The 11,478-nt window shown below is 33.2% G+C and overlaps 1 protein-coding gene across 5 annotated transcripts; it reads right to left on the reverse strand.

Annotated features, from left to right (window-relative positions):
- Positions 1-959: 959 nt before the first annotated feature.
- LOC125862265 (auxin response factor 18-like) lies at positions 960-5,822 on the reverse strand. 5 transcript variants are annotated; one of them, XM_049542303.1, is made up of 15 exons: positions 5,424-5,822; positions 5,265-5,303; positions 4,697-4,812; positions 4,501-4,596; positions 4,348-4,404; positions 3,997-4,149; positions 3,647-3,731; positions 3,397-3,487; positions 3,118-3,282; positions 2,915-3,028; positions 2,756-2,828; positions 2,519-2,666; positions 1,800-2,425; positions 1,523-1,710; positions 960-1,447 (listed from the first exon to the last, which is right to left on the reverse strand). In XM_049542303.1, the coding sequence occupies exons 1-15, from the start codon at positions 5,449-5,451 to the stop codon at positions 1,300-1,302; spliced, it is 2,127 nt and encodes a 708-aa protein (XP_049398260.1). In that variant the 5' UTR covers positions 5,452-5,822; the 3' UTR covers positions 960-1,299. The 5 variants fall into 5 exon arrangements, with proteins under 5 accessions (XP_049398260.1, XP_049398286.1, XP_049398277.1 ...); XM_049542329.1 differs by lacking the exon at positions 5,265-5,303 and having other exon boundaries at positions 5,552-5,822; XM_049542320.1 differs by lacking the exon at positions 5,265-5,303 and having other exon boundaries at positions 4,697-4,815; positions 5,552-5,822.
- Between the last annotated feature and the right edge of the window lie 5,656 nt (positions 5,823-11,478).

Consider the following 11,478-nt stretch of genomic DNA (forward strand, 5'->3'; position numbering starts at 1 on the left):
TGTCAACCTAAGAAAAAAAGAGGGATGAAATTGCAAACGGCCGTAGTTGTGGCATGTGGGGGCAGAAGCTCTCATTGGCATGCCCCTTCAAGGTTTGCTCTACGGGCCAAAGAGACTCAGATAACAGTCTGCCCACTCTGAAAACGACTCGGGCCAAGGTAGGGTCCAACAGCTAGAAGAAGAGTACGGCAAGTCACATGCAGTCCAGTTTGCAGGGGTCATAGCTAATTGCACTGTTTTGTTGCCATTCAATGCTAGGCCCATTATCCAGCTCCCAAGGCACTCCAACTTACATCAAGTATAAGCTCCAAAACAAAAGAACAGTCCAAATAGTCTAAGCAAATTTGGAGTAGCACAAGGGATGACGACCTCATAAGATTTGAAATTAGAGAAAAAGACGTTGCCCAAACTGAAAATATTTCACGTCTTTGTCACAAAGATATTGTACGTTTATTTTTATCTCCTTTCGAAAAGCAACTCTTTTTAGTTTTGCCAGAAAGAATCCTAAAAGACAACACCACTAGCTAGAAAGAATCCTAAAAGACAACACCACTAGCTAGTAGCTAGTAAACTTGAGCACATTTTCTTTCTTCACAAACAGACAGACTAGATCACAAATATTGAACCCCCTAAAGGGTTGCCATTTGTAATCCCACCAAACACCATATAATTATAAAGAAACCATGAATAAAATGAGATTCCAAGCTTTTAGGACCACAGAGCTAAAAGTATAATTTTTCTTAGTTGAGGATAACATGCAGAGCAAAGAAGGACCATTACTGGGCACCATGTGCATATGTATTTAGCCTTGAAAAATCAATATAGTATATAGTCAGTAGTAATGTGCCAAATAATTAAAATAGTACGGACTTGAGGCAGAGCCTGAAAAGATAATGGGGGGCCACAAATTCATAGCTGTTATGTTGCAGTTACTGTCACTCTTTTCCACTCAGCGCTATAAAGAAATAGCACAACCATAGTTTGCCATCAAGAAACAAGCATGTCTAAGTTTTGTTTGCTTTTTCCACAGACTGATCAAATCAAACCCCACCAAAAGCTGTCAACAACCACAAAAGTATTCACATATTCCACAACTAACTTTCACCAAGTTTCTTAACTACAACATTAGTAAAATCTAACATTAATCTACTTCCTTACTGCTCTTCTACTTTGGAGCAAATCACAAACTCCAGTCTTCCTAGTTTTTCTTATGAGAGGAGAGAAACACGCGAAAATTAAATTAAAGAAAAAAACATGTCTATTCCTTACGCCGTTGTATCAACAATTTTGTGCAAGTCATCATCCTTCAGCCTTTAGCTCTGAATCTACACTCGGCATTGTCCCTTCACCTTCCAATGATAAGATAGGAAGCTTACATCTAGGAGTCATCTTCTTCACTTCCTCGCTAGAATATATAAATATCCTCCTCACCATGTTGCAGAACTCGCTGCAATCAAGAAATTAAATCAGAACTAGTTAACGAAAAAAGCTAATGAAAATAAAAACGGTTGCAGAGACTCACAGCCATGGATCATCCCCCACAAGCATCATATCACCCTCATCATCCGTGTACACAACTTCCCATTTGTTTCGAGGGCAAAGCTCTCCCTTGATATCAAATATCTTCTCCAACTCACTGATGAGATCATCATAGCCACTTAGTGCAGTCAAGTCAACTGCACGTCCAACACAAACCCCTTGCATTTGCACCTATAATTTGGATAAATATGCTTACAGGTAAGTAAAGTGAACAAATGGTTCTAACAATCTAAAGAACTAACATAAACTATCTTGTGTACCTTAGTACGAGTTCTTGAAGAAGTGGGGCCTTGTTTGTGTGTATCCTTTGGTAGTGCCTCCAATTGGACTTGTTTCTTTTCATCTGAAGGATTCAGATGCTCAACGTTCTGGTCCTTATCAACTTCAGACTCGTCATGCACAATGGGTGCCTGATCAGCGCAGTTGGATGTAATGTTGGGACCAAGCATTTCTTTCGCCTTAGTAGGCGTATTATTAGAGTTGTTCCACAAGTCAATTCCAAATAAGCGACAACCAGAAGAGATCTCACGTTTATTACCCCTATTCACTTGGTCATGTAAGAGGCCACTACTTGCCTTTGAAGACATCGGAGAACCATAATCCAACAGAGCTGATCGTGTGATCAGCTGCTTGTTGTCTTCAATAGAGTCTCGGAGCAGATTGAGGGAACCATTTGTAAGCATACTATGCTGCCAAGCTCCACTGAGAGGTGTCCTACAACTAGTGTTGCTCACGCCGTTGGAGAGGCAGCTATTCTGCTTTGAGGACCAGAATAGTTGGTTATCATGACTTTGCACATCCGTAATACCACCTAAGTGGCTCACTTCAAGAGTAGGACCAGATCCAGGGCACCAGAATGGAGAAGCAGCCGAGGCAACTGCAATCTCTGCAAAAAAAACATTTATTGCTGGATTCCAATGACTGAAATTGTAGAAGGGGAAAGGAAAAGTGAGACACGAGTGCAGAAGTAACTATATACCAGTGCGGGGAAGATCAAGGGGACGGGGTCTTTTGCTCTTTATTCCTGGTTGTGCAACATCTACACATGTAGAAGCGACAAAAGGCTCTATCTCCCATGGTGAAACCCTGTCTGGCCTTACCATGGATGCTGGTTCATCCCATTGAATCTAGAAGAGAGTAAAACTTAAACAAGTATCAAAACGAGACAATGAATGTGCCAAACGTTTCCATCTATGAAACCAAACATATTCTTCACCTTCAAGGATCGCCATTTAGATTCTGACCATTGTGAGGAAATGTCACCAGTTCCAACTATAGTTCCTGTAAACCTGACAATTAAAACCCACAGAAATCAAAAGCTGCAACAGCAGCATGACCTTCAAATTAACACAAGAAAAGGAAATGAATTGTGAACCTTCTTTCAGGAGAATCTTCTCCTTCAAACCTCATCCTGAAACGCATACCCACTGAGAACCCATGACTCACAGCCTCCAGATACTTGTTTAATCCAACTATAAATTGGCTTGTCCTGATTGATGTCATATGGTATCAAAAGAATTAGGAAGATGTCATATAACATGCACAGTGTAAACATTTTACGAGAGGATAGAGGAATACCTTGGTTTATAATACACAACAAACCGAGTCTGCGTTGTAATAGCATGAGATGCAGTGGCAAGAACTCCAAGATGCATACTTTGGCTGGATATCACAGATTGAGGTATAGGGCTTTGCTGACGAGCAAGACGTCTAACCCCAACACGCAGTTCTCCATTATCATCCCTACAATATTTAAGACATGTGTCACCATCTATGTCATGGAAAATAAAATATGATTTAATTTTATCGAAAATGAACCAGCAGCAGTTCCTAACAAGTAAAAAAGAGAGTTAGCACCTCAGGAATACGAAAGCATCACCAGCAACCAATCTCTTGGATGTTACAAATGTACTCCATCCAGTAGTAAGCAAGTGTCTTCGAGGTTGGCCTGAAAAGTGGCTATGTAGATTAAGGAACCAAGACAATATACATGTATACCAGAATCTAAATTCAACTAAAAATACTTATTATACCGGGAGAGTTTCTCAACCTCAAAAACTCAAAGCGCCAACATTGGTTAATTCTTACTGTACCAAGTAAAAATTACCTCTAAAGATATGCTTAAATCGCCACTCATACCCATGAAGATCTTTGGCAACCAAATCTTGGGTCGGAGTCGCCTGAGTCATGTCCTGTTGATGCCACATATCAGTCCAAAATGTCAGAACACCTAACCCTCTAAAGATTTGCTAAAAGCAATCAAGTCTAAGACAGGGAAGAGGAGAAATGAACCTTCTCTCCTGCCAATTTTGTTATATAACATCAAGATGAGTGAAACTTAGACAACAGTTGCTGATATTGAAAAGATAAGTAGTACGTATTGTTATTTTTAAGCCCATTTTCTTCAACCATCTCATGAAAAAACAAAAAGAAGTGAAAACAAAGTGAAAGAACTACCAGTTGCGGGAGGCATTCATTAGCGTGCTTCCGAAGAACAGAAAATCCTCCATGGGTGCTTGTATCTGATGCCGTTAAAATCTTACAGAACGAGTGAACCGTTCGTTTTGGCAGATCAGGTGGGCATGGATCAGGTTTAGAAGGCTCCTCTTGCTACAAGGAAATAAATTAAGTTGATGAAACGTGAGAATTAGTCAAACTAAAGAATCTAAACAGCAATCATCCAATAATTGTTCAACCCTTTTAAACAGAAAGTTGGCTTAGAGGAGACTGATGCTTCATTTAACATCATATGCCTGATACTTAAGAAAAGATGCAGATAAACTAAAAGCAATTACTATAGATAGTTACCTCCGCCTCAGGGTGCAATGTGATCTGGGCATAGACCTCATCGGTCTCTGTCTCCGCCTATCAATTGAAGGGGAATGATCAATGATTAACCATAACAGGGAATTGGCAACAAACTCAATAAACAAAGGCTAGAATTCAGAATCAAGAACATACCAGTAACTGAACGTGAACAACGCGGCAGAGTATCTTAGAAGAAAGATTAAACTGAGGAATTTGTTGATTCACAGCTTGATTTGTCGAAGCCTCTAACTATAGAAGCATCAATTAATACACAACCATAGCAAAATTTCAGATTTTTTTTCGAAAATGGAACTTTAGCATCATAAAAAAGAGGGTTGAAAAGAAATACTTGTTCTATGTGACCCTGTGGAAAGTAGTAAACTCGCTCTCCATCCCGAGGAACATCAACTAAAGGCCCTGCACATGCTTTCCAGAGGTCTCTATACAAATCCTCACTTCCCATACCTACTCAAAAAACAAATTAACCAGAAATAGAAAATGTAACAAACTCACATAAAAGACATATAATTAGAAAAGGAAAAAAATCTTCAACTTGCCAAAGAAATGAAGCAAAGCCACAGAGACTGAAAAAAGAAATTGAACTCAGCAGTACTTGTTACAGAACTTAACAGAAGCTAGAGCTATTTAAACTGCATTTTTCATTAAAACAGAACTAATCCCAAATCAGGAATTTAATGATTTATGAAATGATCAGCAAATTGCATTAACTAAAGCTTTAAAGTAGCAGTTGAAAATTTTCAGAAAAATTTAAAAAAGACAAAGAAGAAGAAGAGAAACAAACATAAAGAGATGCCGAGTCAAGCTTTGCTACCTCTCTTTCTCAGAAAACAACAAAACTTCATTGAAATCCACAAAACTTTAAAAGAAAGAAGAAAGAATCGGCAATTCATTTTCACCTGTATTCTGACTATATAACTCAGAAGCTCCTCTATGACCTTCAACCAACAAGGCCCCAAAAAAAAAAAAGAAATCACCCAAAATTTCACAGTAGAATAGAATATAGGAACCCAAAACAACAAATAAGGGACGGTAACAACAAAGCTTGAAGAAGAAACCTTTCTCAGTGTTCACGCACTTCAACATACCCAATTATCATCATTACAAATCCAAACCAAAAACTTGCAAAGATCCATTTTAGCTAGCAAACAAAATACTGTAGTTAATAATCACCCATTTTCTGCACCTTTCTCTCTCTAAATGTAAACACACATAAGTGTTTGTAACAGCTTTTGTGCTCTTTCTACTGATATTTTTCTAGCTTTGCTTTTTTTCAGTTACAAAACCACTCTCTGCCTTTATGAGTCTTGTAATCAGTAACCAATACCACCTTTTTGGATTTCCAAAAACCGCTCTTTTCTTTTTCCCTTTCAACAATTTATCACCTGAATAATCAACGTTTACCAAATACCCAAAACCGCTTCGTTATTACTCTATCTACGTTTCCCTCTCTGTATATCTTTTCGTCTTCCCTCTACTCTATATAAGCTGAAATCAAAATCAAAAGCTTCTTTCACTCACCTCGGACATGCTCAGGTTAAAATTTAACCCCGGTTAAGCTTTTTCATACTAGTAACTTTTTTTATTTTTTTATTGCAACAACCTTTTCTTTTTTTAGTTACTACTCCCTCCGTCCACAATTAATTGTCATGGTTTCCTTTTTTAGAGTCAAACAATAAGAACTTTGACCAATATTTTACGATGTATATTTTCATCATATTGATATGCAAAAAATTGCAACTTATAGTACTTTTCGTATAGTTTTTGAATATCTAATTTTTTTTAAAAAAATATCGAATTAACGTAATCTAATTTAACTTTAAAAATTAGTCAAATTGACTTTCGAAAAGTGCAACATGACAAATAAAAGTGGACAGAGGGAGTATAAGCTACTGGAAAAAAAAATTTTACTTTATGGGTTTGTTCGAAGGAGACGAAAATGTTTTTCTGATTCAAAAACTTTTTAAAACTTATTTTTTAAAAGTAAGAAAATGACTTTCCTCCTATTAAAAATACGAAAAATAAGTTTTACATTGATCACCACACTCGATACTATTATTTGATAGACAATATAAGAATAGTGTTAAATATAATACTAGTTATTAAAAATATTTGCATCAGTTATACTTGTATTTATTATACGTGGATTATTTTTATTTTTATGCATAGTTTAATTTGATAAATTAAAAATAGTGTATAAAAAAATATTTATTAATATACCCTCCACAATTATAGTGGAAAAGATGTAAACAAGATTTTGATGGGCAATTGAATCTTTAATCATTCTAATGCATGCATTAAAATTATTGCATAACTAATATCTAGAAATTTATTGTACTAATAATGCACACAATAGAGTATAATGTACTACTTTTGTCTACTTTTAATTGTTGTGTTGCGTTTTTTGAAAGTCAACTTGACAAATTTTCAAAGTTAAATTAGATTACATTAATTTGATATTTTAAACAAAAAATAATAGATATAAAAAAACTATACGAAAAGTACTATAAATTGCAACTTTTTACCTATCAATATGATGAAAAAATACATAGTAAAATATTGGTCAAAGTTCTTAGAGTCACTTATCGTGTGACTCTAAAAAAGAAAATTATGACAATTAAATAAAGTGGACGAAGGGCAGAGCCGATCCCAGGATTTGAAAAATCCAGGTGCACCAATATTAAGCTAAAAACTTTTTTAAAACGTTATACTTGGATTGAACCGGTGGATTTATTAGCTTGTACCACTGATACAAAGCACAATTTCATACTTATTATGGGGTACTATTAATGATATTTAGTTTCTGTCAGTTTTTCAAGATAAATATACATATATTTATACATGAGTTTTTCTAAAGTTAACGGGTGCACGTGTACCCCATATGACCATGTGGGTTCGCCTCTGACTGAGGGAGAAGTATTAGTTGATAGGTTGGAAAAGAAAACCAGGTCAGGTACTAGTAATACACAAAGAGAATGCATGCGTTATTTTTCCCAATATATTCTATCAAACGACCACTTCATGTATCGTTTATGATACAAAACGCACACTATTTTTTATATTGAAATTTTTCATTAAAAATGTTATTATTCTCAGAGATATTTTAATTAAATAAGCGAAAAAATAAAAATTAATAATATTTACACACAAAAAGAGAAGTTAAAAAATTTCTTACTATTTTAAGAAGAAACTATTTTTCATGTATTTTCTATTTCGATTAAAAAAAAACATGTGAAGTGACATCAGAAAAATCTGCGATCTTGCCACTCACCGTCCTCTACTGTCTTTTCAGCTTTTTGGAAAATATCACTCTCATTTTACATGTCAAAAGGTAATCCCTTTAATTTGCTTTTAGAACTTGTATAAATAAGAAAATAGAAGTAGTTATTCATCTTTCTTTTTTTTTGTACTAATAACTGTTAATAAGAATAAAAAAACGAATAAGTTACTATATAATTTCGAATAAAGTTCATTAAAATATGAGCTATATTTGTTTATAGTAGTTCTTTCTGTAACATAACTGAAATATGGGAGAAAGATAACATAAAATAATAGTAGGATTTATAAAATGTGCACAAACAAATATTACATATAATGCGTCATATAAATTCTATAATTGAATCGATAATTGTTCCATTTTTTATTCAAATAATATTATTTTAACTGAAGAGAGTTTATTTTGATGGACAATATATCATTAAACTATGCTAATTATAGAGCAGAGGGATACCTATTTATTTTGCCATGAATGGAATAAGAAGAATAGTTGTACTATGAAAAGTCAACTTTAACCATAGTTAAGTTAAGCTAAACGTGACTTGTAACAGTGCTGTGGTCCTCACATAACGTCTGCTAAGTATTTACGAACGAAACCCCTCACTATTCATAGCAGCCTTAATTAATATACACGAAATTTAATTGGTTTTTATTTTACATTTACAACAACTAGGGACCAAAGAGGATAGAGGAAACACAATCATACTCTTACCTTAAAAGTGAAAAAATTATTTTTAAAAGATTCTTATTTTAAGTGTATCAAATTAAAATAGTTGTGAGTAAAAGAATATGATAAGAAAGAAAATATATAGCTAAAACAAAAAACAATAAAAAGAAATACGAGAGAAATAATAATATCCTATGAAGTATGATAACATGCAATGGCAAAGCTACAACCTACATGTATTAAAGGAGTTTAAGTGTCGATTGATATTCCTTCGTCAAAAAATTATGGTGTGTAGCATGATAAAGAAAATGTGTGTGTATATATATTCATGATACTCTTTGACTTTTTTATGTATTTATTTCGATATATTTCTTTTTATTAAATGTTTAAGGTTTGTCGTTGCTAATAGATAATAAAAAGTAAAAATCTATATGAATAAATCTAATACAATGACATGAGTTCTCTAGACTACCATCAAGCACAGTCTCACCTAAAGAATATGACAACGTGCAATTACATATTGATTTTTTACTTTAATCAGTTATCTCCACACCTCTTAATTTAGATTATATCTTTGATAAATTACAACTTCATCATGTCATATTTAATCACCTCTCCATAATATATTTTCAATTTATTTTTACCTCTTCTCATTCCCACCATTTTCAATCTCTTCCACTTTCTTACAAAAAAATTGTGCATCTCCTTTTTTTACCTATCAAAATCTTCATTTTTAAAAATATAAATAATAATATTGAACATTAAAAGCTAGGAATATTTTTATGTGTTATGATTAAATGTATTTCTGTTTGAGTCGTTTTAACATTCATTTTTTCGATGACAAAGAGGTAGAGATGTTTTTCATTACTATTTCATATTAAAAGCAACTCGCTTTAACGCACTAAAGCAAACTTGTAATTTAATGGTAAATATATTTTCCATTAATACAGTGAACGGAAACTGTTAAGTTTGACGACGTTATGACGGGGATCTAAGCCGTCTCTTTCTTTGTCTGCACAATGGCAGGCAACCTCTGTTGGTTGAGAGTAAGCCCGGCAAAATATATCTCTTTTACCATTAAATAAACCTTATAAATGACCTAATTTACTCAACCTGCCATTCTACTTCTCTGGCCCCACCTAAATGTGAGCTTGCTTCATCTGCCTCATGTTTTTGGTAGACGCGCCTCCACGGTAACGTGGTGGCACTGCCAAACAATCTTTAATTTGAAACTTAATTAACTACATAATTAACAATAAAAGCATACAATTTGATAACTAAATAATATGTTATCTGCTGCCCTTTAAATTTATCCGCATAATTTACTTAGACAACCTAACTAAGATTAAAATCTAATGAACACTTTTATCTATCCAAAACTTGTTCTTATTAGACCTTTTTTGATAATCAGTAAAAAAAAAAAAAATGTGTGTGATACACTTGCTATGATGTGGCAAAAATGACTAATTAAAAGATGACATGTCATTGGACACCAATAACTATAGAATTTTTTTTTATGTTAAAAAAAATTAAAGTTATTTCAAATAAATTTTATATCTATTTTTTAATTAAAAAATAAATAAAATGATAACACATTTTACTCAACCCCACCCTACCCAACCCCCTTTCTTCTTCACAATTTTTTTCTTCAAACCACAAAAACCAACTTCACTACAAATTACTTGCAGATTTAGTTGTTTTTTTTAAAAAAATTTATTCCTAATACGTGAGAGAGAAAGATATTTGAAGAGACTGATACAATAGTGATGAAGAAATTTGTCAATGGTTACTCAACCGAAATCGATTGCAAAAAAAAATCAAGAGAACCCAAATTAATTTTATCAAAAATTATTTTTCATTCCTAATACGTGATAGAGAAAGATATTCGAAGAGTTGGTACAAGAGTGATGTAGAAAGGAAGTTTGTCAATAGTTAATCATCTTGAAATCGATTGCAGGAGAAATCAAGAGGACCTAAAATAATTTTATGGAATTATTTGATATTGTTTTTGATAAGTTTAATGGGTTTACAATTTAATTTGAATGGCGATATTTATTCGAAGGTGATTGAAAATGGAGATGGAACGTCGGCTAACTTTTTTCATCTCAATGTTAAAAAATCTGCTTTCATTATTTTTCTTGCAATATCAGTTACTTGATTCAGTTTTTTTAATAAATATTGAAAAGAAATAGAATAGAAAAAAAAAACAAAATAAAAAATGGAGATTCTGTAGTTGTCTTTGAAAATTTAAATTTGGGGAAGAAGATGACTTGAAGAGGGTAGGGGTACTCTTTCTTTTATTTTGGATTAAGAATTACTATTTTTAAAAATATTTAAAAAAATATTTTAATTTATTTAAATGCCAAGTGTCAATTAAAGAAGAAAATATGTAAATTTTTTTTGGAAAAAGTAAAAATAAAACAATATTCCGAAAGTTTTCACGCGCCTAAAGGAAGTGAAAAACACATTTTTTGCCATGTCAGCATTTTGTGTTTAATAGGTACATATTTTGAACAGTCTAAGTATTCAATAGGTAATAGTCCTAGTAAAGGTGTCTAAATAAAATATGCGAACAACGTTAAGGGGTCGTGAATGACTTAAGCCTAACTAAAATGATAAGAAAAGAGGAGGAAGTTAGATCAGTTCCTCCCAGTCTCCCACATAAAATATGACAACACTCAATTACTTATTAATTATTTAATTTGTTTTTTAATCTAAAATCAAAAGTAATTTATGTTCTATGTTATCATCTCCTTCATCATAATCGAAAAGTGTTAGTCACCTTTCATTGTCCTAACTCTAATATTGGCTCCATCATACATTAATATCCTTAAAATGTAAATCACAAAACATCGTTAGATTCCATATATCTCCAAAAGACCTTTCTTAGGACTTCACTAATATATGCATTATCTAGGTAAATAAACACCATGTATAAGTCTCTCTTATCGTCTCTATACTGCTTCAACAATCCCCTTACAAGATAGATGACTTTTGAAGTCAATTATCTATGCATGAATCAGAATTGGTTCTCAAAAGTAGCTAGACCACTCCTTCATGTTCTCATCTAGATTATTTTCTCTTAGACTTTCATAATGTGATTTAGGGCTCGTTTGACTTATCTTTAAAAAAATAGTTTTCTAAATATAATATCATACATAACTCCCTGC

This window comes from Solanum stenotomum, chromosome 1, assembly GCF_019186545.1.
Source record: "Solanum stenotomum isolate F172 chromosome 1, ASM1918654v1, whole genome shotgun sequence".
NCBI classification, from domain to species: Eukaryota; Viridiplantae; Streptophyta; class Magnoliopsida; order Solanales; family Solanaceae; genus Solanum; species Solanum stenotomum.

Bases quoted from the DNA above. Each gene is read 5' to 3' on its own strand.
- LOC125862265 (XM_049542303.1), bottom strand. From the start codon at position 5,451: ATGTTGAAGTGCGTGAACACTGAGAAAG. The intron at 4,813-5,264 runs GTGAAAATGAAT...TTTTTTGAGTAG, and splicing joins GTTATATAGTCAGAATACAG to GTATGGGAAGTGAGGATTTG. The intron at 3,283-3,396 runs GTGCTAACTCTC...TAAATATTGTAG, and splicing joins GATGCTTTCGTATTCCTGAG to GGATGATAATGGAGAACTGC.